Source organism: Choloepus didactylus, chromosome 1, assembly GCF_015220235.1.
Source record: "Choloepus didactylus isolate mChoDid1 chromosome 1, mChoDid1.pri, whole genome shotgun sequence".
In the NCBI taxonomy this organism is placed as follows: domain Eukaryota; kingdom Metazoa; phylum Chordata; class Mammalia; order Pilosa; family Megalonychidae; genus Choloepus; species Choloepus didactylus.
Genome location: NC_051307.1, coordinates 191077641 through 191104260, shown reverse-complemented (window position 1 = coordinate 191104260; position 26620 = coordinate 191077641). Strand labels below are relative to the sequence as shown.

Genomic DNA, 26620 nt, shown 5'->3' with positions numbered 1-26620 from the left:
ATGCTGGGATGTGCTGCCCAGATCCCCTCTTAGAATCCAGATACTCTTCCGGTTTCCAGGAGGAGGAGCCACTGATGGCTCACAGCTGCACCCCTATCTGAGCACTGTCCTGTCTGTCAGAAGCTCCTTTAACCAACGTTATGGCCCCTTCTCTTGAGCAGCCCATGGCTTGAAGTGGAGGTACAAAAGCTTGCCCACCATCCTCTGGCATCAACTTGGGACAGCTCTGAGGAGCCATCCCAGCTCCAGACCTTTCTGTGGGCTTGGCTGAGATCTTCGTTGCAACTGCATTAGAACTCATCTTCTCCCTCTGCCCAGTCCTGCTTCCCGCACATCCTTACAGATGTTGTTTCCAGGTACACTTCCCATGAAAATCTCCATCTCAGAGTCTGTTTCAAGGGAATCCAACCAAAGGCAAAGGGTGAACAGGCTTTAGTTAGTCCAAGTTCAAGCTGTAAAATATTTATTCCATTTTTCAAGCACTTTCCCATGTTATTTCATTTGGTCCTCTCCATAACTCAGTGAGGTGAGTAGATAATTTTCCTGTTTTATATGTGCGTAAAGTAAGGTCTGGAAAGATAGTGTCTAATCCAAGTTCACATGGCCCCTAAGTGGTGAATCCAAGCTTAGGCTTCTGACCCTTCAAGGCCTGCTTTCTAGTTCATGACAATGGGCACAGAGTACGGTGAGGGAGAGCATTTGATAAGGAGATAGGATGGGTGGAGGCAGGAGCAGGGCTGCCATGTACAGTTGTGCCCCACTCAGCCACGGGGCAGGGTACTCATTCCTAGTCCCAGAGATTTCTGTCTATTTAATCTGTACTTTCCAGCAGATGGCAGGCAAGTGTCTTGAAGAAGGGGAGGCTCTTCCTCATTTGCAGACAGGCATCATTTGGGCCAGTACAGAGCTGGCAGAGGTGTGAGTGTGGCACACACAGAGGTGTGACTGGGACTGAGGGTGCACGTAGGAGATGGCAGTGCTCCCCTCCTCCTGGAGCAAGCTGTCCGCAGAGAAGAGCTTTGGCCTGCCCATCATCTTGGAATTAAGAGGGGATCAGACCATTGTACCCCTCTGAAAGCAGGTCATGTCCTTGCCCTTGACCGTGGATAAGACCCTCTTAAGATTGAGATCTCAAACGGCTCCGACACTCAAAATAACACAAAGCACCTTCCAAGGAGAATGCAGACAGCCCTTGATATTACTTAAAATTATCTGGGGTAGAAATTGAAATGGAGGACTTTCTTTAAAACACAGTGGATTGAAGGCATCTCTTGAAACTTAACTAAAATGACAGTAAAATAATTTTTAAACAGTATAAACCCCACTAGGACAAAGAGAAGGAAAAAGGAGCCACCAGCAGATGTGACAACTGTTTGGAAGTCTGAGTGGTAACTGGCTTAGCAGAATGGGGAAGGCTGAATTCCAAGTGCGTGCAGAGGGAGGGATGTCAAAAGAAAGCAAGGGACTCCCTCTTCAAAACCCCGGAAAGTTTGCAGGACTGGAGGCATCTGGTACCTTGGAAAGTGGGGAGCTGGGGTGAGGCTAAAAACAGGAGGACTGGTAAAAAGTTTGTATTAGGAGCAACTGGGCTTCCAGTGACCACCTCACAACACAAGCTGGCTGCAAATAACAGAGAATCTGGTCTCACTCATTTAAACAAGGATTGGAAAAGAAGTACGAAGGTGTTGGTTCCGTGGTCACTGCCATCAGGGCCGGTGCCTTTGCAAATCTCCTGGCCTTATCTTCATGGTAGTGATACAGTTTCCTCACATCTTCATTCAAGGCAGGAAGAAGGAGGAAGAGGGGGGAGGGCAGATCCACCTGCTCCTGTCCTCTCTTATCACAAAAGCAAATGCTTTCCCAGAAAACATCTCTCCCCAAGTCTGCTTCTGACTCTTTGGCAATCATTGAGTCACACGGCCACCAATGGATACGGAGAAATCTGTAGAGGCAAATACTTAGCTTGTACTGCCCTTGTAGGAGAGGTAGGTAAGGAAAAAGAGGGTTGGGAATGAATGCAGAGGGAACAGAGCTTATTGACAGGTGGGCTTTACAGTGTGGGTGGTTAGGTGAGTGCCAGACATCAGAAGTCTTTCCTCTCGGGCTGGTCAGTTTTCCAACCAGAAATTCCCCAGTCCCCTGCCTTGTGAGAATGCACACAGGGGAGCCAGAGGTGGGGAACCAGGGGTCTCTTTAGAGCCCCTTATTTTCAGGAAGGCTCCTCACACTTCCTTCCACTTGGCTAGATGCCCTCCTTCCAGAGCCCAGGGATAACCTGCTAACCAGGGAAGACCAGCCCCAGGTTAGTAGTGCAGAGTGCATGCATCTCTGGGACCATTGGTCTTTGTGTGCTTTCCACCAGGTCCTTGTTTTCAACCCCATCTGGCACCTACATCTTCTGAGATGCCTCATAGTCCAGAGTCTTCACAGCTTCTAAGAATTGAGTAAGCTTGTTCTTTCTCCCGCTCCCACCTCAGGCATTAGCAGAGTGAAGAAAGCAGAAATACAAGTCAAGTACTACTCTTCCATCCACTTACCATCTTCTCTCTCTCATCCACCATCATCTCTAGGCAAATGGATACATAAAGTGTAGTTGAGGCATCACACAGAACACTCTACAGCTATCAGGAACAAAGAACTAGCTGCCCACACCACTACGTGAGTAGAGCACAGAAGCACAGTGTCGAGGGAGAAGCATAAGAAAAAGAATGAAATTTCAAACAAAATCCACTTATATAAATGAAAAGCACAAACACACAAATGGCCAACAAACCATGAAAAATTGCTCAATTTCATTATTCATCAGGGAAATGCCAATTAAAACAATGTGAAACCTCTGCACACCCACTCAAGTGGCTAAAATGAAAATGACAAAAATACCAGATGTTGGAGGACACAGACAAACCAGATTCTCATACATTCACTGCTGGTGGAGTATAAGTTGGTAGAACCACTTTGGAAACTGTTTGGTGGTATCTAATAAAGGTGAACATAATACTAACTCCAACAGAAACCCAGCAGAAATGCATACATTTGGACACCAAAATTCATGTACCAGAATGTTCATAGCAGTGGTATTTGCAGTAACCCCAAACCAGCAACTTCCCAAATGCCCATCAGCAGTTGAATAATAGAAGTAGGAGTCGTATATTCATACAATGGAATTCTAGACAGCAATGAGAATGAATGAACTATAGCTACAAGCAGCAAAAGGGATGAATCTCAAAAACAGAGTTGAGCAAAAGAAGTTGGACACAAGAGTTAGGAGTCTACGATTCCATTTAAATTAAGATCAAAATCAAGCAACACTAAGGTAGACAGCTAGATGTGACTATAGTAGTTAACCCCAAGGGGTAGAGAGGCCAGGGTTAGTGAGAGGAAGGCGGCATGAAGGAAACTCCTGGGTTGCTGGAAATGTTGTATTTCTTGATCTGTGTGCTGGTTACATGGATGTGCTCAACTAGCAAAAAACCCGAGCTGAACAATTATGATTTGCGCACTTGTCTATGCGTAGGTTATAGTTCAACAGAAGTAAAAAATAATAGAATAGACTGGGGCAGTAAAAAAGGGAAAATGTAGATGCACAAAAAACAATGCTTCCTCCTTACAAGGATGCATGCATTTTTAAAGACCTCCTTTACCCATTAGAGAGGACGCCTGTATGGGGAGCAGAACAGGAGTCGGGATAGTAAATATAGGGGGAAGAAATCAAGTATTACAAAAGAGAGTCTCACATGAATCTACAACAATGTGCTGTGAACTGAGGAATGAGCTCAACTTTGAACCTGGAGAGGGAGGAGGAAATACTAGTTTTTAAAGACTTCTGGATTGTTCCCTATCTGCTCAATGCATGGTCCTCCTGCTGCTTTATAAATAATCAGTAAACGTAAAGGAGTCCGGTGAAGGGAAGGGGGTCACTCAGATCTTTGTAAGGGCTCCTTGTAGAGAGGCGCCCTGCTCTCAGACCACAATATGTGTTATTGTGGCTGAATTTCCCCAGGCTCAGAGCTCTGGTTCCTCCTTCCCATCGGCTTCTCACCCTTCGGGTTCACGGAGATTCATGGGGCTAAGCCCGCCTCTCCTGCTGGCAGCATCCAAGCACCCATCACTAAGGAGGAATGTGAAAACCCATCTCTGCTAGCTGCAGATGAAGCAGAGGGTCAGTAACTCCCACCCCCAGCAGTCTCTGTTCCAGCCCTGTCCCCTGCTTGGCCCAGTGTCCATTTACAAGTTTAAAATCTTCATTCAGGGGCCTGGGAGCTGGTGACAGACGACCTCAGGGGAGGCGGGATCCCATGCTACCCCCCTCCCCCTTTCCTCCCGCCTAGCAGATGTGAGCTCCCAGCTGGAGTTGTTGCTGAAAAGCAAATGAGATGGGGGTTTGGGCGACCTTTGCCTTGGGCTATGGGCCTGACTTGCCCCCATGCCAGGGAAGGCGGCTTCTCCCCTCTTCTCCCCTTCCCTCTCACTCTCCTCCACTTCCAACCAGGCCCAGGAAAGGCGGGTCCGCACCTGGGACCAAAGGGTTGGCACTGCTGGCACTTCCCACTCAGGCCGCTAGTGGGAGCTGTTGGCCAACCTGAGGACTATCACAGGGCTTAGAGGCCAGCAGCTGATCTGTGGACCATGTACCTGGCTGCCAGCCACTCCACCCTGCCCAGGGCCAGAGGGCCGTGTCCTGAGCTTGCCTCTAGAATGGTTATCTTACTGATTCTCCCTCCCTGGGCGGGGTGTCCAGGCCTCTCCTGCAAGCACCAGCAACTCCTCGGCCTGGGCCGTACAGACCCCCAACAAGGTAACTACTGACCCCTAAAGCCTCACACCCAGGCCCTAAAGGGATAACGGCACCCAGTGACTGCTCCAAGATCCCAATAACGGATAGGCAGGTCACAGCCTCTGAACCCCAGAACCCAGCACCTCAGTACTCTATGAGACCCTAGAGCCCTTTTGCCCTCCTGGAGTGATGCATTTCCAGGAGCCTTGAAAATGTGGCAGAAGAGAAAGTAAAATACTGCAACAAAAGGAGGCAAAGGCTGTGTGTGTGTGTGCTTGTGTGTGCATGTGTATGCCTGTGCTCCTGTGACAGTCACAGGCAGTAGCCACCTTGCAGGGAGAAGTGTACCCTCCCCTCCAATGATGTTACTGGCCTGTGGGTAAAAGTCTGTTTTGTTTCAACAAGCAGGTGTGTCCTTGTGGGCTCTGGGTATGTTTCCCTGTGGGTCAGCCCGGGTCTGTGATCGATTGTGCTTGTCAGTGTTAAGGGCCTCTGTGCTTGTGTGTGCATGCCGTCTCTCAGCACTTGTGCATGCCTGGGAAAGGGTCTGTGTGAGAGATGGTGTGGCATGTATCTATCTGCGTATCATATGTGAGTGTTGAAGAGCATTTGCCTGCCTGCATCTCTGAGTGTGTCGAGGTGTAGGTTGTACGTGTGTCAACAGGGTGGTTGTGCATCCATGTCAGCCTGGGTGTCTGTGTGTCTCTTAGGTGTTTGCTTCTGGGTCTGGGTGTGTGTGTGTTCTGTGAGAGTGTGTGTGCTGGTGTGTCTGTGTGTCAGTATGTGTATCTCTAGCAGAGTGTGGTTGTGCGTGAATGTGTGTCCCTGTGTCAGTGGATGTGTGTTTCTCAGTCATGCAGGTGTTCCTGAGGTCATGCAGGTGTCCCTGAGTTTGTCAGAGTGTGTCTGTCTCAGTGTCAGTGGGTGTGAACAATGTGTCTGTCTGTGTCCATGTGGGTGCCTCTGTGTGTGTGTGTGTGTCTCAATGTCATACACTCAGTGTCAGTGTGCATGATTTTCTGTGTCTGTGCAGGCGTGTGTCAGTGTACCAGTCAGTGTATGTCGTGACAGTGTGGGTGGGTGTCTGGTATAGTGTCCCCAAGTCAGTGAGGGTTTGTGTGTGTGTGTACTCTGTTGTGTACCAGTGTGTGTGCCAATGTTTGTCGGTGTGTGTGTGTATCTGTCTGTGCCCGCGTGGGTGGCTGTCTGTGGCGAAGCGTCCTCGGTCGGTGTTGGGGAGGGAGGGGGGTGTCCCGGCGTGCTCCTGTATCTGCGTGTATCTTGTCTGTCTGTCGGTGTCCGCGTGGGTGGCTGTCTGTGGCGGGGCGCCCCTGGATCAGTGGGGGGGTGTACGCCCCGGCGGGTGCCGTTGTGTTCACCATTAGGGCGGGCGGGACGCCACGTGCGGAGCCCCGGGCGCTTAGCTCTGGGGCGGAGCCAGGCCGGGGCCCCAAGCCCCAGGCCGAGCCCAGGCGGGGCCCGCCCCCGACCCCGCCCCCAGCCCGAGCCCGCGCCCGCGCCGCCTGCCAAGCCCGGGAGCCCGAACCGAGCAGCGGAGCCTGAGACGGCGGCGGTACCCGTGGGATGCGGGGATCGCGCCCCCGGGGCCGCTGAGCCTGAGCCCAGTGCCCCAAACCCCGAGCCGAGCCCGCGCAAGCCGCAGCCGCCCACCCCGGGGCCCGGGCCGCGGGAACCAGCAGGTGAGCGAGCGCCCCCGCGCCGGGCAGCCCGGCCGGGCCGGAGCCCCCTCCGACTGCAGCCACCCAACTTTCCGCCCCGAGGGCCGGAGCTTCCAGCCCCTGCGCGCCCCCTCCCCTGCCCCGGGTCAGCCTGACCGCTCCCTCCCCCATCACTGCCCCCGAGGGTGGGAAGAGAGGAAAAGGGGGCGCAGATCCGCCTGGCTGAAGGGGATCCCACCCCCGGGGGGGGCGTCTCTAATCGCCGCGCGCCCCCCTTCCCTTCCCTTTCCTTCCGGGTTTCCCAGTGCGCTTTCGAGGGCCGGGGGAGGGGGAGCTGCGGCCCGGGCTTCCCGGCGGACCCCGGCGCAGGCTCGGGGAGGGTCTGGGATTGGGACCCGGATTCCCGAGGCCGGAGACCCCAAGGTCAGAGCGGCTGCTGGACGCGCAGTGAGTGTGGTTCCGGAGAACGGATGTCGGACCCGGCAGGGTGTGAATGGGGGGGGGGGCAAGCACCCCTTTCCTTGGGGCCCTGGGAAGACGCCCGTTGGAGGTGTCTTCTCTGAGGAGCAAGATCTCTGTCTGTCCTGACCCGGGAGAGATCTTGTGTGTGTCCTATCTCTGTGCACTCGGACCACGGAGAGATCTTGGTGCCCTCTGACGCCTAACGGGGCTGCATCTCCGCCATCTGCTGCTCTCTGTGCGCCCTCAAGACGTAGAGGTGTCTGTGCGCTGGGGTTGGGGAGCATTCTCTGTCGTCCTGGAGCTGACGCGGCGCATCTGTGTGCCTTGACGGGTGGCGGCTCGTCTGCTGTGTTATTGGATCGTCCTGGGAGCAAGTGGAGGTGCCTAGCCTTTTCCGAGGGGCCAGGGACTTGGGGGGGCGCCTGGGAGAAGGAGGGAAGGGGTTGTAATGCTGGAAACAAGGCCCTGGCTGTACTCCCGCCTTGCAAACACCTGTTGGAGACCAGCGCAAAGCAAATCAGAGAGAAACCATGGTTGAGGTTGTGGCAGGAGTCACATTTGTCCCCTTAGTGCCTTGAGCCTAGCTTGGGGCAGTGGGATCTGTCTCTTCTTGGAGTCCTTGGAGTTCAGGACTGGTGTTCCAGTCCCCCAGCTGTCTCCTCCTGTCCAGCAAGACCTCAAGCATTTCCCCCAATGAGCCAAGACAGCACTGTCCAGATAGACAAGCCATGTGACACCCCCCTCCCCAAGCGAGGGCCCCTCAGCCCTCTCCCTGGTTTCCTTCAGGACCCTGAGCAGCAAAGGCCCAGGTCTTCATCCTTGTTAGAGCTGGATCCAGGCACCCGAGTGGTGGAATGTGGATGGGGCAGACTGATAGCTCAAGCCACACTGCTCTCATGGGAGTGTGAGGATGGGAAGGTCAGAGGACAGCCAGGGTGTAGAGTGCAGACTCTAAGCTAGAATGCTCAGTCTCTGCTGAAATGGGCTTCACTGAACGGGGAAACCAAGGCCCAGAGGGAGTCAAAGAATTATCCAAGGTCACCTAGAAGTCAGTGGTTTGGGGGTTCCACTAAGATGCAAATCCCTTAAAGCTCTACTTCCTGAGGGACAAATTGGCCTAGGACTAACCAGAGAGGATCTGAAAAGAAGGGGAACTGGCCCTGGGGTGCCTGGAACCAGCACTTAGCCCTTGTGGCATGGGCATCTGCTCTACCTCTGGATACTAGGCCCCATCTCTATGTGGCAGTCATAGCTTTTCTGGAGAAAGTCCAGCATTGACTCACTCAACATGAACATTGAGCTTGGTGAAATGGGGTGGGTAACATCAGAGGCAGCTGTAGGCAGGGAAGCAGGGGTGGCCTGTGCCCAAGGAGGAGAGAATCCCAGGGCAGCCTGGGGCAGTGGTAAATGCCAGTGGCTGTTTTCTTCACAGGAGGCAGGTTCCTGCTGACTCGGAAAGGCTGTCAGAAGAGTGTACAATGATAGAAGTGTTTCCAGAGCCCACTCAAAAAAGAGGTGATTACCTTTGACCAGGAAAGTCTGGGATCTCTTTCTAACCAAAGTAATCTCCCACCTGGGTTTTGAAGGATGAATAGGAGTTTTCCAAAGTGAGGGGAGTGGGAAGCATGGAAAGGCATTCCAGCCATCAGGACCAGCATGTACAAAAGCACAGAGATGTTAAACAACCCGGTTGTGGTTCACTGTGACCTGGTGGGTCCCAAGGTGTAAGGGAGAGAAGAGCAGGAGTTGTAGCCAAGATCATAGTCATGGGGGCCCTTGTGAGCTTTGCTAAGGAATTGGGAACTTACCCTCAGTAATGGTACTAAAAATAACTAACATTCACTGAGTGCTTTCTGTGGGCCAGGCACCAAGCATTGTATAAGGATCATCTCACTGAATCCTTGCATCAACCCTGGAGATAGAGACCATAATAATGGCCATTTTACAGATAGCAAAACTGGAGGCACAGAAAGGTTCAGTCGCTTGCTGACTGTGACACACCTACTAAGTAGCAGAACTTGTATCTGAACCCAAGTGGCCTGCTCTGTGCTATGCCACCTCCGCAGTGCAGATGCTGGATGCCATCAAAAGTCTTTCAACTGAAGAGAGGGGAAGTCCTCTCCATCCTCCTTCTCCATTGAGGGATATACCTTGACATAACTGAGTTGCACTGCTCCCACATCACACTCTGAGAAGAGGAATGGGCAAGTGAAATTTGGGTTGGCAAGCCTGATGAACTAAGGAGACATGATAGACATTTCATGATTTTGATTTGAACCCATATTACATCTAGAGAGAGATGCTGACACCCAGCAGCAGTCTGAGAGAAGGGTCTGGTTTGCAGGCTGGAGGTGGATACTCGTAGTTGCAAGCAGATTCTGGAACCGTGGAAGTGAGTTAGATTGCCCAGGGAGAATGCAGACCAGTGGCTCTCCACCCTGGCAACGTTAGCACCCCTTGGAAAGCTTTTTTTAAAAATACCCATGCCCAGGATCCTCCCCCCCCAAAATTCTAATTCATATGGCTCTGAAGGGGGACCTGGGCATCGGTAGTCTTGAAGGCACCTAGGTGGTTCTAATGTGCTATAGTAGAGTCAAGAACCACAGGTGTAGAGGGTGAAAGAGAAGAGGGTTGAGGCCCTCCAACGATCGAGGAAGGTGACGTCTGCAAAGGAGACTGGGCAGGAGCAGCCAGAGGGGTGGGAGGAATTCAGAAGCGGGAGGTGTCACGGAAGGCAAGGAAAGCGCATGTTCTGGGAAGGAGGGAGAGATCACCCCCTTCTTTCTGCTGAGAGAGTTAAGAAGTTCTGAGACATGTTCATGGATAGATAAAAAAGAATGAATAATTTAAAAAGAAATGTCCATTAGATTGAGCAACAGTGAGGGTGCTGGTGACCTTGGCAAGAGACATTTCCCTGTCGGCGTCCACAGATGCGGTGCCCCTCACACACAAATTGTTATTGAATGAACAAATGAATGAGTGAACGAATGATGTGGGAATGGGAGCCAGTGTGGAGTGAGCTGAGGAGTGAGCAGGAGATGAGCAAGTGGAGACAGCATGTGTGGACAGCTCTTTCACAGAGTTTGATGGTTGAAGAGGAAGGAGCGAGAGGGCAGCTGCCCAGGGTGTGGGGCCAACTGGGGGTTGTAGGGAGATCCTGAGGGGACCCTGGACGTGTGTGTCTGGGGGGTGCATCCGTGTGCAGTGGCGAGAATGCCTCCCCCTCAGAACAACAGGCTGGAGATCTGTGAATTTAAAATGTGCCCATGGGTCCTGACGTCGCTGTGGTTTGTCCAGTGGGCCAGTCAGAGTGGCCTGGGATGAAATGGTTATTGCTATGAAGGTCTGAGATTTTGATGCAGGAACGGTGATTCGTGCTGGGTGTGAAGGGCAAGAAGAGGAGGGAAGCCTTTCTCTGAGGAGAGAAAATTGTTTCAGAAAGCAGTGTCCGGGAACAAGTGAGGTTGTCTGGAGGAGATATCCAGGGTGATATAATTTGGAGTGGAGAGGCTGGGAAAGAAGTCCTGTGGCTGAATCCGTGAAAGAGGCTGAGAGAGGAGAAGGCAAAGCCAGTGGGCAGCTGTGGGCAGAGGCAGACGCAGCAGGGAGCAAAGCAGCCACCGGGTGGCAGAGACCACGGGGTGAGCCTGGACCCGAGACCCGCTCACTGCCTTCTGCCAGGCCAGAGTAGCCTGAGGCAGTGGCCTGACACAGGGCTCAGCCCAGGGTCATAGGACATTTAGCATCTACTCTGTGCCTTGGAAGATGGATATGATAATTGCTGTCATGAAGTTTACATACTAGTGGGGTGAGCCAGACTGGATACCACTAAACAAATAGATACGGAAGATACACTTAGATAGTGACAGGTGCCATGAGGGAATAAAACAGGATGATGCGTTGGAGAGATTGGGGGCGGGAAACTCTAGCTGGCTGGTGAGAAAAGGCCTTTGGAGGAGGTGACTGAACTGAGACTGGAATAACAAGAAAGAACTAATCCTGAGGAGATCTGAGGAAAGAAAGTCAACACGGGAACTGCAAGTGCAAAGGCCCTGAGGCAGAGGCGTGCTCCCTGGTCTGGCTGCTGTGGCTGGAACAGAGGGCATGGGGAGTGGTAGAGAGGTTCCTGGCCTCTGTTTCCAGCCCCCACCCCCTCAACGGGCTGTCCCTTCAGGCTGCCCCTTGGGTCATGCACCGCTTACACCACTCACCTCCGGCTGGCAGCGGTTCCTGGGGATGAGACTATTTTTAGATACAACTCTCCTCTCCATGGGCCTAGAACATACCGTGTCTTTTTGAGATGATCAATATGGAATGGGCGCTATTTATAGAGACCCCACGTCAATTCCTGGGGCCTGGGACCCCCAAATGGGCAAGGGAGTCTGGAACCAGGCCTTGCGGGGGTGGGTCCCACGGCTAACAAAACAGTGGGGCCATCTGACTCATGGACTCTTTGAAATTTGTATCTCCTCCCCTGCCGGGCCTGCCCTCACCCCATTCCTGCAGAGTCACGGCCGTGGGCTGGAGATCCAGATGTCCTGAGATACCCTGTCCCACTTCATTTCCTGGAGGGGTACAATTGGGATTGTTCAAGCTAGAGTCCAGTGGGCCAGTTGTCAGCCTCTCTTTTTCATTCCTTACTCTGTTCACTACTCTGGGAAGGCAGAAAAGGTGACTGAGGACCCTTAGGGCCTCCCAGGCTCACCCCAGAGGCCAGTGAGAGAGAGGATGCAAGGTTGGCATTGGGGGCCCAGCCTCCCCAGTGGGAGGTCAGTGTGGCCAGAGCAGCCAGGGGAGCCTGCCTGTAGGAGGAGGAGTTAGAGCCCAGCCATGGAGAATGCAAAGAATTTGGAGCGGTGAAAGGGATCAGATCATCTCCAGGCCTGTTGTTGGAAGAGAATGTTTATGCTATAAGGCTCGAGTTCTTTCTTTCTCTCCTCTTCCGCGTCTTCTGATTAAATCTCCCAGGGAAACAGTGGAAAGTCATGTCCCCACAGGGGTATTAGCAGAGTAAAAGGACGGAGCTGCTCTCGGGGCATCTCTGTGGACTGTGACGGTTCCTCACCCACTTGGAGAGTCCCTCACCCCCTCGTGGGTCTCTCACCCCCTCGGGGAGTCCTCTGTCCTCATCACCAAGGGCTTTCACACCCCTCCTCGCAGGCCTGGGAGGCCTGGTCACCCCGTTGGCTCAAGGTCACACTTGGATGCCATGCGGTTAGAGCTGAGCCCAGGGCCCGTGTCTCCGCGGCCACACCCAGGCCTGGCCCAGGCAGTCCCCGTGCCTTCTGGGCATGAAATGGATTTGGATTTTGAAGAGTAGAAGGGCTCCTCCTGGCATCAGGAGGGTGGTAAAACGCCTTTCTGGCAGGTATTGATTCCTCGAAGTCCTGTGTGAAGGAAGAACCTAGCTCAGGAGGCAGTTTGCAAAGAGGCAGCCGGGCAGAGGGAGGTAATCTGGCTTCAGGCACCAAATCGGTTCACAGACTACATTAGGCTGGGAGGTGCCCAGGACCAGCTAAGCTGGGGAAGACAGTCAGACCGGGAGGGGCCCGCCCAGCCCAATCAATAGTTCCTGGATGGCCATCAAAGCCCAGCCTCATCGACCGGAGCAGAGAGGAGAAAAGTGGTCCAGACAAGCCCCTCAGAGCCAAGGTGCCCGCCCTCGGTTGCCAGCCTCAGCTACCTGTAGGTCTATTCTGGGAAGATGTCCCGGCCCCAGAGTCCATCCTCTGCTGAGCCCGGGGCCCCACCCAAGGGGCACCAAGCAGGTGCAGGGGTGCAGGGAGGCCGAGGGCTGCCAATGACAACCTGACCTGAGAGCGGAAGAAAGAACCGGAGCCCAGCCAGCCATTTGCAGCACCAGCCCTGCCGCCACGCTGGGTCGGTTACAGCCTAGCTGCCAGTTGAGTAAAGTGACAGTCTAGTTGCCAACAAAATTGGAAACCCAGGGAAAACCCCCTCCCGCTTGCTGAGCCGGGGTGCCTGTTAGATATATAATTGCTGTGCTTCCGTTTCAGAGAATGTCTGAGAGAAGGAGAAAAAACCTCCCTTAGGATCCCCGGGGGGAGGGGGGCCCTCCCCAGAGGTAGCTGAACTTTGGGTCCCTTCCAGCTCTCACCTTTTATGACTGAATTAATGTTTTGTCCCCACATGGGTCACCCATGTTCACAACACATTGCTCAGATAACTTAAATGGCACTCGCCAACAAATACAAAGTAATCTCAAAAATATGTTGCACAAAGAAAGACCTGACACAAAAAGACCCATACAGTATGATTCCATCTTGGTGAAGTTCTGGAGCAGGCAGAAATAATCTATGGTGGTAGAAATCAGAACGGTTGACTGTTAAGGGGCAGGAGGGAACTTTCTGGGGCAATGGAAATGTTCACTATCTTAATTGGTGTGGCAGTTATTCAGGCGTATACATTTGTCAAAACTCATCCAATATACCCCTAAAATCTATGTTTTACTGTGTGTAAATTATACCTCAATTTTTAAAAAGAGTATTAAGGAAAAAGGGTTGCACATTTAGCTATACTGTGTCACGGACACTTTGGTGGTATGGGTATTTATGGATTGACTTACCTCCCTGTGGGGGCCATAAGGTTTCACTGAGGCTCTTCCGTCTCCCTCGGTGCACACAGTAGGTGCCCCATACTGGCTTCTGTTGCCATGACATCAGTGCACAGTTCTACAAGGCCTTTTTTTCAGCCCAGGTATTTGAGAAAAATGAGTTGGAAGGAACTGAGCTAGAGAGAGACCTAGGATGCTGGGCACTGGTATGCCATGAGGTGCTGCTCTCTGGGCTGTGTGTACTGTGTGGGTGTAGACAGTCTGAGGTTTGGAGCAGTAGCACCCCTGGTGACTGAGCTGGTTCTCCAGCTGCTGCACCTCTGTGGTCTCAGAGTGTTAGATCATCTGGGGCCTGGGCCTGGCACCAATACGCTGCTGGACATCCATGAGATGACTGAGCTGCTTTCAAGCCTCCAACTCCTGTCTTTATTGTGGGGGGTGGGGAGGAAAGGAAAAAGCTGTGGGGCTATGAGCACCTTTGGGGGAGTAGGGTGCTCCCCCAGGCCAGCTTGTCCTTGGGAGATGGGCTAAATCCAAGGCTCAGGCCAAAGGCCCCCTTCAAACCCCATCCCAAGACAGCTTACCATATCTGGAGGGTGGGGGCTGATCCCACGGACCCCAGTTTCATTCTCTCCCGGGGAACTTTGGCAGAGCAGGCAGGTGGGGTTTCCTGTCATCTGAATAATCTCAGCTTCAGCCTGGGTGTTGGAATAAATGAGATGCAAATGGATGTAAATGAGGGCATCCCCGGCTTTTGAGGTGGGCGTGTTCTCCTCCAGGAGGGAGGGAATGATTCTGCAGGACTTTCCCAGATTGCTGGAGGCGGCGAGGATGGGAAAGGGAGCTGGAATGCCCATCAGGATCCCTCCTCCCAGAGGACCAGGCTCCGGATTGGACAGGGTTAACACCTGTGCAACCTCTAGGGAGTGGAGTCTGCAGGGAGCCGGTTAGCTGAGGCCCCATGCAAACATGTGCTGATGTGCCTTTGATCTGGGAGCAGGAACCTGAATGCAAGGCCACAAGCACCAGCTGGCATCCCCGCCGAGCCTTTGTCCACGCTGTTACCCCGGGAGAGCCGTGACTGTGTACATAATTGCCCAGGCAGGAGGGGATGGCCTGAAACATGCTGTTAGTGCTGCCCCCTCCATCCCCCCTCCCATAATCCCAACCTATGGCTTAAGCTTCCACAACTACCCACATCCACCACCAGGGCCAGGGTAGCCACTTTCTGGCCTGTCAAGAACAAACTCTCCTTCACCTCCCACTGCCCCTCACCCCCACCTCCACACAAGAGGCCAGCCTGCAGCCCAGCCCGAAGCGGGGTTTAGGGCTCGTGGCCCCAACTCTGTGGCAGCACCATCCAATAAAATATAACACAAGCCACAAATGCAAGTCACATCTGCAATTGTAGATTTTCTAGTAGCCACATTTTAAAAAGTAAAAAGAAATAGGTTGAGTTAATTTTAGTATATTTCCTGTAACCCAGTGTATCTAAAATATTGCCATTTTAACACATGATCGATATTTAAAAATTATTAATGAAATAGCCGACGTTCTTTATCGTGCTAGACCTTCAAAATCTGATGTGTATCTTAAACAGTGCGTCTCAGTCAGGGCGAGCCACATGTCAAGTGCTCAAGAACCACACGTGGAGAGAGGCTGCCATATTGGACAGTGCGGCTCTCTGGTGCCCGGGCTGGAGAGCAAAACTGCTGGGGAGTCATTTCAGGGAAACTGCTGACTCCTCGGACACGGGCAGAAATCGGCCAGGTCTCTGTGGGAGTGTCTGCCCGCGCATGGGCAGGGGCCGGCCTGGCGGGGCTGCGGTGGAAGGAGGACCAGCCACAGACGAGGCTCTCCGGGCACACTCAGTCCAGGCAGGCCACAGAGCCGCCGAGACCCTTCCTCCCAGCACCCGCTGCCCGCGGAGGCGGGGAGCCAGGTAGCGCAGCAGTTGGGCTCAGAAGCCCTGGCATCAGACAGATGGGGCTGACTCACCCAGTCCCTCTAAGCGTCACATGTCCCATCTGAAAAGTGGGGATAAGAATCACTCCCCTTCATAGGATTATGCAAGGATGAAATAAGGAGAGCCACAATCAGTACTTGACACACTGCCAGGTGCATAGTGAGCGCTTAATACTGCTGATGTGGCCCTTGGTTCAGTGTCCACCCATTTTATAGTCGAGGAAACTGAGGTCCAGAAAGGGGTGGTCTTTGCTTCCTAGGGCTGCCACAACTGGGTGACCTAAAACAACAGGAATGTATTGTTCTCATTCTGGGGGCTAGAAGTCCAAAATCAAGGGAGCAGCAGGGTGTGCTCCCTTGAACCTGTAGGGGAGAATCGTCCTGGTCTCCCCTAGCCTCTGGTGGTGGCTGCAGTCCTTGGGGTTCCTTGGCTCATAGATGCATTCCTCCAATCCCTGCCTCCATCCTCAGGTGGCTTTCTCCCCTGAGTCTGTGTGTCTTCTTCTTAGAGGAGCACCAGCCATAATGGATTAAGGTCCCACCTTACTCCAATGTGACCTCATCTTAACCAATTCCATCTGCAGTGACCCTGTTTCCAAATAAGGTCATATTGGAGGTACTAGGGGTTGGGACTTCAGCATATCTTTCTGGGAGACGCAGTTCAACCCATCACTAGGGGCATGACTTTGTCTAAGGTCACAGTGTGAATTAGAGGCTGGGCAATAAGGAGTTAATCTGGCACTCATTCATTTGTTCATACATTCACTCATTCAGCCAGACTTAGGATCCCCTTTGCTGGGCCAGGCCCTGCCTTGGGAGCTCAGGACAGGAGCCAAGAGTCAGGTGTGGATGTAAATTACTCTACCCTGTGATGAAGCAGGTTAGGAGTATGCCAGGAACATGGAGAAGGGAAGGACCAGCCAGGCAGGATGGGCTGGCATGGGCAGCAAGACAGGCTTAAGAGAAGGGCCTTCTGTGCTTGATCTCTTGGCAGAATAACAACAGTAACTATGATAATAATAGCAGATGACAGTCATTGAACATGTTCTATGTGCCAAGAACTGTACTTGTATTAATTCATTTATGCCTCACAACAACCTTATGATATAGGGTACTATTATTAACCCCATTTTACAGATGGGGAAACTAAGGTAGAGAAACTTCAGTTAACTTGTGCAGAGCAAGTAAGTGGCTCATTCAGATTCTCACAGACAAGCCAGCTTCCAAGCCGCAGCCCTGGCCATGTCACTATCCCAGATAGGAATAAAGAATCTTCAAGAAGGGCAGATGGGGATGCCAGGGAGGACGGTGCCAGGCCAGAGGACAGGTCCTCTGACCCAGGATGTTCCCTCATTGCCAGTCTCACAAGACTGAGTGGAGAATTTCCTTTCAAGTCATCCGGAGTGTCTGCTGATAACCTTTCCCCGTTTCTCCATCATCAGCTGCTGATTTGGGGTCCATCACCTTGGGAAGAAAAGTATTCTATGAACTCATTTTCCCCTGTAAGATAGTGTACACAGTGGGTGCTCATGAAATGTTTGCTGAATCAATCAATTAATTAAATGCATCTATGACTTGAGTTTTAACTAGTCAACATGTTCCCCTCAAGGAAGAAAGAAAGTTGCCTTGTAGGAAAAACTAGAAGGTCTAGTGGGGAGATTTCAGGCAGTGGGTCCCTGGAGTGAGAGAGGTCCCTAGCTCTCATCTCAGTACCTGGGGCCCTGAAGGTGCCTGGGATACAATTCTAGCTTGTCAAGCTTCCCCTCAGTTCCGTTATCCTGTCCCTGGTGTTGTCTGTCCAGCAGCCCCCAGACCAGTCCTCCTCACACATCCCGTCAACCCCATTGAGGAGGGAGGGGGATTGCCTGTTGAGTGTGGCCAGGCCCTCACGGAGCTGCTGGGTGCCCTTACCTCCATCTTTGGTGAGTGAGCCCCTGCTTCCAGGACACCCCACCCTCTCCCTGAGCCCCTTGCTTTAGGATTGTGGGGCAGAAGGAAGGAGAGCACCATGGAGTCAGGGCAAAGGTGGGACCAAATGCCCCAGGGCGGTGGGAGCTCCCTGCCCGGGTCTTCCCCCAGAGAGAGGAAGCCAGCACAGATTTTCTAGGAAGCCTGGGAACCGCTTCCACAGAGCACTTTGCATAAATTTACATGGCAAAGAATATTCTTTGCATGTTGTGTTCCAGAGGCTTTCAGTTCCAAGGCGACCAAATGCCAGACATGACTCAGGACCCTGGAGTAGGCCTCTTGGATCCAGGAGGGAAAGGGGAAGGAAGAGGGGTGAGCTGCAAGGGGAGGTGGAAGAGGCTGGAGTCAGGTGCCCCCCACCCCCACCCCTAGGTGACCAACCATCCTGTTTGCCCAGGACTGGGGGGTTTCCGGGGACGCAGGACTTTCAGTGTCCGGGGCACCCGGGGATGAGTTGGTCACCCTACCTCACGTCTATGCCATGCCTCCACTCCAGAGGGTACCCATGGCTGCAGTCCAGGCTGTGAGGCTGTTCTGCTCCATGTCATGGCACACTGTAAGCCACATCGATTGAGCACCAGCTGTGTGCCCCATACATTCAGGGACTCTTCCTTTAGGAAGGTCAGTTGAAGGGACAAAAAGAGAAAACTGTGCAGGGAGTCAGAGGGGGGTGCTCAACCCTGCTCAGCAAAGGGGCTCCCAGGCTGTTGAGACCATGTTACTGTGCGAGGGCTCGCTGCCCCATGCACACAGAAGCCAATACTATGACATCGGGATTTTGAGAAAAGAAAGAGTTGTATTGCAAGGTTGACCGGCAAGGAGACGCCTGCCCGTGGTTTCAACCAGACTCACCCTCACGGGTCTGACAGAGACCTGCCAAGGCCAGGAAGGAGTGGCAGGGCCGGGGGAGGGACGCAGCCTCCCAGGGCAGCAGAGGGGGCCGGTGTTGGGCAGGGTCAGTCAGCGACGGCCTCCTGGAGGACATGTGGTGGAAGAAGAGCATGCATTCCCACAGGGGGAGCCCTGGGAGGTGGCTGCTGTCCCTGTTTGGAGTCAGGGCAGGAAGAGTGGTTGGGAATGTCTGAGCCCCTACACTGTTGGGGATGCAAGGGAAAGAGGGAGGAGGCAGGTGGGCAGTGGGGTCGGCGTGAAAGCCACTGTTGTGCTCTGAGCAGGGGATGGGGAGGCCCTGTCACAGGGCAGTGGCCACATGGGGCGGTGTGGGGGGATTGTGGCCACCGTCAGAAGAAAGGATGTCAGGAAGAACAGGCTTGAAAAGGAGGATTCACAGTTGCTCCCACTCACTCTCAGGAGCCAGCAGGACTTCAGGAGAGAAGTGCCCAGGAACCAGAGGCTGGCAAACTTAGGACAGGATGGAGGGGGGGGGCCTCCGGGACATAAGGGAAGCCGATAGGGACAGGGAAACTGCCCAGAAGGAAAGGTCGGCTGTAGAGCTGGCCCTCTCGGAGAAGCTGATGCAGGTGGAGAAGCTGTCCTGGGTGAGGGGAGAGAGTCATGAGGTACTGGCATCTAGAGGGAGAGTAGCTGGTGATCTTGAATAAAATCAGGTCCAGCCTCCCAGCATGTTGGAGCTGTGGAAGACCGAGGCTCCCTGCTCAAGTGGTGTTTCCCTGTGGCCACCCAGTGTCAGAGATGTGTCCTCCCCTAAAAGCTGGGGGCCTGACCACCTCAACCGGAGGGGTATGGCGGGGCCTCAGCCTACCCCCGAGCCCTCCCAGCTCTGGCATCACCAGAACCCTGCAGCCAGGGCTCAGCCAGGCTTGGCCACATCAGGGCGTGGGCCCTGAACTGCTGAAGGAAGGGCAGGGCCAGAGCCAGGTGCAGGTGGCAGGAGAACAAGGGACAAAACAGATCCTGCCCGCCCACCGAGGGCCGCCCACAAGACAAAGGACGCTCTTGGCGGGTTTGCTTTGGAACCTGAGGCTGCCTGGCTGCCTGGGAACAGGGAATTTTATCTGGGTGTGGGGGCTCTCCTGGGACCCAGGCCCCTTCACCAGGGCTGAGGGTGGAGGGGCTGGGGGAGGGTGCAGTAGTGCCTGGACACATGAACCCAGACCGCTGCCCCTTCTGGTCTCTGTCCGTCCCCCAAGGATCTGGGGCCTGGCTCCTTGAGGTAGCTCTGCCTCTCCCACGGGGCCAAGGGGGAACTCAGAATGGAATCTGTCAGGCCCACGGTGGGGCAGCCTGGGGTCCCAAGGCCAGGATTTCTCCTGGGGGGCCTTCAGGGCTGAGGTGGGTCAGAGCCGGCAGCCAGGGGATCGCCTCGTCCCACTCCCTCATTTTACAGATGAGGAGAGTGAGATGTAGAGGAGGGGCCTGAATCACTCAGGGTACCCCAGGGCCAGCACTTGAGTAGGGGTCTTAACTTTCTCTGCCAGCCAGGCACAGCCCACCCAAAAATAACATACATAAGACTAAAAAGGAAACCAATTATATTGAAATGCCATTATCAAAACATTTAAAAACAAATTTTTGATAGAGTAATGTGTGTGCTTCTTTACTAATGTATTAAATAGTAACATCTAGCGACAAGCCTATAAAGTGGTCATTTTGAGGTAACGAAGAGCATTAATATTTCGTGATATCTGCAACAACTTCAATGGGATATGGCAGTAGCTGCGATTTGTTTTGGTCACAGGCCCTGCTAATACTTCTGGTGTGTCTCCTGCATCCCTAATGGAAGGCAGTGCTAAATTTCAGTTCGCGGTTAATGAGAACTAGATGTGATTTTTCCCCTGAACTCTTTACCCATCCCTCCAAAAGATCTGTCAGGAGCCCCTGAACTACACAGATGGGCAAAACCGATGAATCACATCAGCAGGCAGGAGAGTGGTTACTCTTGGCAAGGGAAGGCGCTGAGTGCTGGAGGGGAGCCCCAGTCTGCGGGACTAGAGATAGTCTGGTTCTTGAGCTGGTGTTGGTTACCAGGTGTGTTTGGTTGGTGGAAATTCATGCACCTGGACCCTCCGGATATGTGCACCTATCTGCATGAATCATGGCATTCAAATTTTTCAAAAGAACATCTTTACTAGAACAAATCTTTACTGCTTTGTGCAGGTGCAAGTGTGTTCACGCATGCACGCACACACATGCATGCACACACTCTCTCTCTGGTGTGTGCAAGCCTCTGCAGGTCCATGGGTTTCACATGTCTATAGAAACCTTGCAGGCATATGGACACAGGTCGATACAGTGAGACAGAGAGCACTATTTTTAGGAAGTAATTCCAAGGGAAAGAGGTGGCTTCTTGGTGTAAAGGACTACTGATTGCTCACGGTGGAGAGGATTGCCCTGCAAAGAGCTGCTGTCACCCAGGCTGGCCAATTCTTTTTATTTTTTTCTTTTTAGTAAACCGAATAATGTCCTTATTATTTTGTAAAAAAATAATACAAACCCATCATAAAGGATTCAAGCAATGAAGAAAAGTACGAAGAAGAAAGTTTAAAATTACCCAAATTTCCTCCAGCTAGGGAAAAAAATTCCCCATTCACATTCAGTGACGAGTATTACAGACAGTTCCCTTTGTTCACTCAAAGATGGAAGGTAGACAGGGAAATGCTTTTATAAAATGGGAAGCTACTCCCTCCCCTGCTATTTTAACAAAGATGTTCCGTTAACTTAAAGGGAACAGAAGAAAAAGACGCTGAAGGACGGAGTGGTTCTTAAAGCATGGTCCTGGGACGTCCGTCTCTCCCAGCCGCCCTTCGCACAGGCCGTACCACACCTCCCAGGGGACCAGCGGCGCCCTTTCGAGGCCGGCTGTGTTGTGTTTGCGCACTGTTTGTTTACTTGTCACTTGGCCAGGTGCCCGCTTCCCAGGGATCCCCGGCGCTGGTGCTCGGGGCCGGGGCATGGAGGTAGGGCCTGGGCGCTCCGTGGGTCAGCCACGTGCGGGGTGGGTCACAGCAGCAGCTCATCGGGGTCATTGGCAACCTGTCTCTCAGGAGAAAGATGAAGGCAAAGCTGGCCCTTGGTTGACGGAAGGGGATTCTGTCCTGGCAGAGCTCTCCAACAGGTGTCCGCTCTGCCCCCTTGAGCTGGTGCCCAGCCCTTCCCGGGTGTGATGCGGTCGTTGGCGACATCGCCTCCCGGGTGGTGTCACAGTCGGTGACTGCTGGTACCACATCCTGTTTTGGTGGGGCAGTCGGCAGCGCATTCTTCTGCCTTGATGTCATAGACAGCACGTGTTCACACCGGGCCCTGGACTGTTGGAGGCAGCCAGGGGCCACATTCTCCTGGCATGGTGTCATGCACATGTGCTAACTGGACATCCTTGTTGATGAGTGGTTACCGTGTTCTTGGGATCAGCTCTCGTTTGTTCAGAGCCAGCAGGAGGGGAGCGAGGGGAGGCGTGAGAAGCCAGGGATGTTCTTTGGGCATTTCCCAGCTTTGGAACCAGATTGGTTCGGGGCAGATGCAGCACCTGGGGATGCCTTAGAGATCCTCTCAGCAGGGCTCTACCACAGCTGTGTACACCCAGGGCAAACATCTGGATGGCAGCCGTGAGGTTGTTACCCTGCTGCTTCCCCAATCTGCAGGATTTGTCTGGGTGTCACATAGTACATACAGATGCTTTGTCCGTTGCCACTTTCTACCCAGATGTTTGCAGCTTGTGTGCCCCGTGGTGCTGCAGGGAGACCAGTCAGAATATCCCTTAACCTCTGGCCCCATCACTCAACCCAGGCGTCTGCTTGGAAGGAAGCTCTAAGTTTGGGCACTGGCCCAGGGGACCTCTGATTGTCCCCTAGGACTCCATGGTTTCCTACAGAAAGGACAAGCTTGAAAGGAGGGCAGCGATTGGCACCCTCTAACACTCTTGCCCCTTACCTATGCCTTAATCATCATTTATTCAGTCTCATTCATTTGTTCAGGACCAGCTCTGCCAGTGATGACAGGCCCTGCCCCTGCCCCATGACCACCCCACCTCAGCCAAGGAGTGTTGGCACCAGTTGTGAGAAGTGTCTCAAGTGACAGTAGTTAGGGAGCCAGAAGGTGCCCTTGTCCCCTTTTGGGCTGAGTGGAGCAGCATGGAGGTGTTTCGATGATGGTCACACTTGCCCACTTGTACTCAGACATGCTTTAGGGGATGGGAAAAGGAGCAGTGACCCTCCTACAAGTCCCCATGCATACCTCACAGCCTGGAGGCTCTGCGTTTATCCAGCCCTGTGCCAGCCAGTTGTGCCAGGGGAGAAGGTTGGGGCCACGGTCTGGGAGCACCTCGCAGCCCCTCCCCAGCAGGTCTGGCCACCCTTGCTGCCTGGCCCACGGTGCGGCCTCATGCCCCATGTCTGTGTCTTCCAGCTTCCCCACAGGCAGTGTGGGGAGAACCTGTGCCCCAGAAGCAGGATGAGAAGATGGCAGACTTCCTGTTACCTCGGGGCACCAGCAGCTTCCGCAGGTTCACCCGGGAGTCCCTGGCGGCCATCGAGAAGCGCATGGCAGAGAAGCAGGCCCGCAGCTCGACCACCTCGCAGGAGAGCCGTGAGGGGCAGCCCGAGGAGGAGGCTCCCCGGCCCCAGCTGGACCTGCAGGCCTCCAAAAAGCTGCCGGATCTCTATGGCAAACCGCCCCGAGAGCTCATTGGGGAACCCCTGGAGGACCTGGACCCCTTCTATAGCACCCAAAAGGTGACTGCCACCCACCTGCCTGCCATCCTCCAGACGGCAGACTGGGAGAGGGCCCTGCCTCCATATGGGGCGCTATGTGGGGTGGGTTTTCCTGGGCTCCTGGGGAATGAGTCATGAGTGAGCTACATTCCAATCACCTTGATTTTGGAGTTCCAAAATAAAAGGCAGGTATCATAAGCCTCTAAGATGCTGTTTTGGTGCTGTGAAGAAAAACGAGGGCAGCCACTGTTGAAATCTTGCCTCCTTATGGAGTATCTGCTCTGAGAATTATCTGTGGTTAGGTTGTCTGGAGGGCTTCTCCCCAATTCCTGGTGTGTGTGTGTGTGTGTCACCCTGAGCCCTGCCCTGAGTTGAAATTGGGCCCCAGAACACAGTACGTGGTCCCCTCTCTGAACTAGGGGCAGCATGCGCCCCCCCCCCCCACGCCCCACCCCGCTGGCAGCACAGAGAACTCGCCCGGTGTTGGCTGTGCTGGGGTGGCTCAGACTGGGGCCCACAGCAGCAACCCCCCTGGGCTTTGTGGGCTGACAATGGGACCGTGACAGCCAGTGGGAAATCTGAGAGGGGACGCTGGGCGAGGCAGAGGGGTAGTTCACCATTGTCCCTCCTGGGTATAGGGGGAGAGAGTGGCTTTTGTATGTATATTGGGGCAGGTGACTAGGCTTCCTTCCAGCCTGGATTTCTACTCAGGGGTAAATCCCCCATCTCAGTCCCCTGCCCTGGCTTCACTCCTCAAGACCAGGTGTTCCCCAGCCCTGCACCCCTCCAGACTCCGGGCACACAGACAGGCTCCGTCTCCCAGCCTGGCTCACCACACTTCTCAGCCTCACTGCTAGAGGAGGGTGGATTTGAATTTTGTGCTCTCCCTACAAGGACGGGCACCAAGGATGACAGTGACTGCTCACGTGACTGCAGCTAGTGCCAGGGTTGAGGAGGCCATGGAGGGCAAACAGGGTCAGTGTCCGCTGGGCAGGCCAGGAGGGTGAGTGCAAGCACATGGCAGACGTGAGTGCCAGTGCATGTGTCACCAGCACTTGGGTGTGTGTGACTGTCTTTGGGACCAGGAGTCTAGGGATGGGCTTGGTGCATATTTGTCCCAGTGGGCATGAGCATGCACAGGGAACCCACCTGTATGCAGAGGCAGGAGAGGACACCTGGTCCTGCTCCCAGGCTCCCAGCTGAACTGCCCTTTGTTCAAGGACTCAGGTGGGGTCAAGGGCAGGGCCTGGGGCACAGCTGGGGTCAGGGTTAGGCTGATAGTTGGGATTAGTCAGGGCGGGTGGGCCTAAGTCACAATTGATCAGAGTTGGAAGTCAGAATTGGGGTTGGTGTCAAGGCACAGCGGTGGCCAGTCGAGGTGACTGTGATAGGAGGGTGGTGTTGAGATTGGAGCTAGCTAGCATCAGGCAGGAGTCATGGCAGGTGGGCTCAACTGAGGCTAGGCTTTGGGGGGCTGGTGGCAGTTCAGCTGGGAGGAGTCAGAGACATTATTTCTTCTGTTTCTGTGTCCACCGGGAATGCTTGAAATGTGATCTTGTATTCCTGGCCCCTGATGGTGTCTCTCCTTGCTGACCCATGGCCACACTGCCTGCAGCCCCGCGGAGTGACCAAGCCCCCACAGCAGGGCTTTGGGTCCTGTTATATCTGGTCACCTTCTCTCCCCAGCCCAGGTTGAACAGAACCTTGTCTCCCCAGACCTACCTTTGGAGAAGCAAGACCTGTGGGGATGGAGTCTGTCCTCAAGGGCTGCTTTCAGCCTAAACTCCCTCCCAACATGCACGTGGCTCAGCCTCCGGCACTTACTGCCCATCCCCAGGCCCCCTTGTGCTGTGTAGACAGCATCTTCTGGAAACTGAGGTTGGAGGGCCCCCTGGAGCTGCTCATGATCCCTCCCTGGGTTGTCTCCTTGGTGGTGGGATGGAATTGACACCTGCAGGAGGAGGGTCCCAGGGAAAGTTTCCCTCTGCACCTTCCTCATCCCTGATCCTGCACCCATGTCCTCCCCAATGCCCCAGCTCCTCTGGTCATACCCTCACTCCCCGTCGGGCTGGTGGGGTCAGGCAAGGGAGAAGGGGAAGGGGGAAGTGTCAGCTAGGCCCTCTTGGCTTCTGCTGTCATACATGTGGACTAGGATCGTGAAAGGCCCTTCTTATCAGGGACTATAATTTTAAAACTAAACTACTTCCCAACCAACCTGACCTTTCCCTAAACCCAGCCTCACCCAGCCCCATCCCATGGGCCAGGCAGTGGGGGTCCTTTGAGTCCTGTACTGCTGCCCCTTTCCCCCTACCCCTCCCTCAGTCCCTCAGCTCTTCCTCCTACCCTGCCCCCCCCACCCCCACTCCCTGCCAGCCTGGGTGCTAGGGCTCTGAGCCCACAGCCGCCCCCAAGGCCTCTCTGCACTAGTGTCCTGGGTCTGCCGGCCCTGACCTAATCAGCTCTCTGTCCACAGACCTTCATCGTGCTAAACAAAGGCAAGACCATCTTCCGGTTCAGTGCCACCAACGCCTTGTATGTCCTCAGCCCCTTCCACCCTGTCCGGAGAGCAGCCGTGAAGATCCTGGTTCATTCATATCCTTTGCAATTAGTCTTTGCTGGGTGTGCCCTCTGGGTCCCACATTGGGGGTGTGGGCAGGGTGCTGCCCCACTCTCCAGCCTCTCTCCTAGGCTAGGCTGTGGGTGGCCCTGATTCCTTGCTGGGCCTCAGACAAGCAGCACAGACATCACCTGGTCGCTGGTTAGAGGTAGAGAACCCCAGACACCTCCCCTCCCAGACCTACCAAATCAGCACCTGCATTTTAACATCTCCCACAGGATTCTTGGGCACGTGAAAGTTTGAGAAGCCCTGTTCCAATGTTCAGGAGGGGGACACCTGAGAAGCAAGGATCCCAGAAGACACGAGACCTGTCAGTGTTGCCCTGCCTCTGATATCGGCCCCAAATGTCACCTCCCACCGCACCCCCTCAGCCTTCCGCCTCCTCACCCACTCACGGGGGGCCTTCAAGCAGGTCACCAGGGCTCAGCCAAAGAAAAACCATTTCCCAATAAAGAGGCCTCCCATTTATTCACACGTGGGCATCTTTCAAGGGAGGCAACGCTTGCTTCTTGAATAGGTGTTGACAAAATGTTTGCAGTTTCAGAGTATCTCAAAGAACTCTGGTTAGCGTTAAATTATATAAACCACAGCCTAAAAAAGCTCCAGCCTGCGGAGGAGAGCTATGGGAGTGATGCAGTAATGAGGGACATGTACTGGCCTTGAGCCTCTAGGATGCTTTGGGCCTCGCCCCACCCCCACACATTCAAATTCCACCTCCCATTCAGGCAGCACGTGGGGATGGGGGTACCAGCATCTGATCATGGTGGTTCTGTGGAACTCAGAGAAGGGGCCCCCGCAGATGGAGCTTCTCGGGGAAGCATCAGCATTTTGCTGTGAATGCCTGGGCAGCCTCCCTCTGGCTGGTGGCTGCCAGGGCGGGCACACGTGTGCGGTCTGCTGTGCTGTTAATGTTATCAGTGCTGCTGGGCTCCGCAGTGTGATGGTTGTGGGTCT

At 53.9% G+C, this 26620-nt stretch overlaps 1 protein-coding gene across 6 annotated transcripts in view; it reads left to right on the top strand.

Moving 5' to 3' along the window:
* Window positions 1-6460: 6460 nt before the first annotated feature.
* Window positions 6461-26620, top strand: part of SCN5A (sodium voltage-gated channel alpha subunit 5) — a 100151-nt gene continuing 79991 nt past the window's right edge. For 3 of the 6 annotated variants that reach the window (XM_037847463.1, XM_037847457.1, XM_037847445.1), the window contains exons 1-3: window positions 6461-6474; window positions 22745-23070; window positions 25523-25640. In XM_037847463.1, coding sequence (XP_037703391.1) covers window positions 22798-23070; window positions 25523-25640 — 391 coding nt within the window. In that variant the 5' untranslated portion in view covers window positions 6461-6474; window positions 22745-22797. Of the gene's footprint in view, window positions 6475-22744; window positions 23071-25522; window positions 25641-26620 lie in introns of those variants that run through there. The other 3 variants (XM_037847469.1, XM_037847452.1, XM_037847449.1) reach the window with 1 other exon arrangement.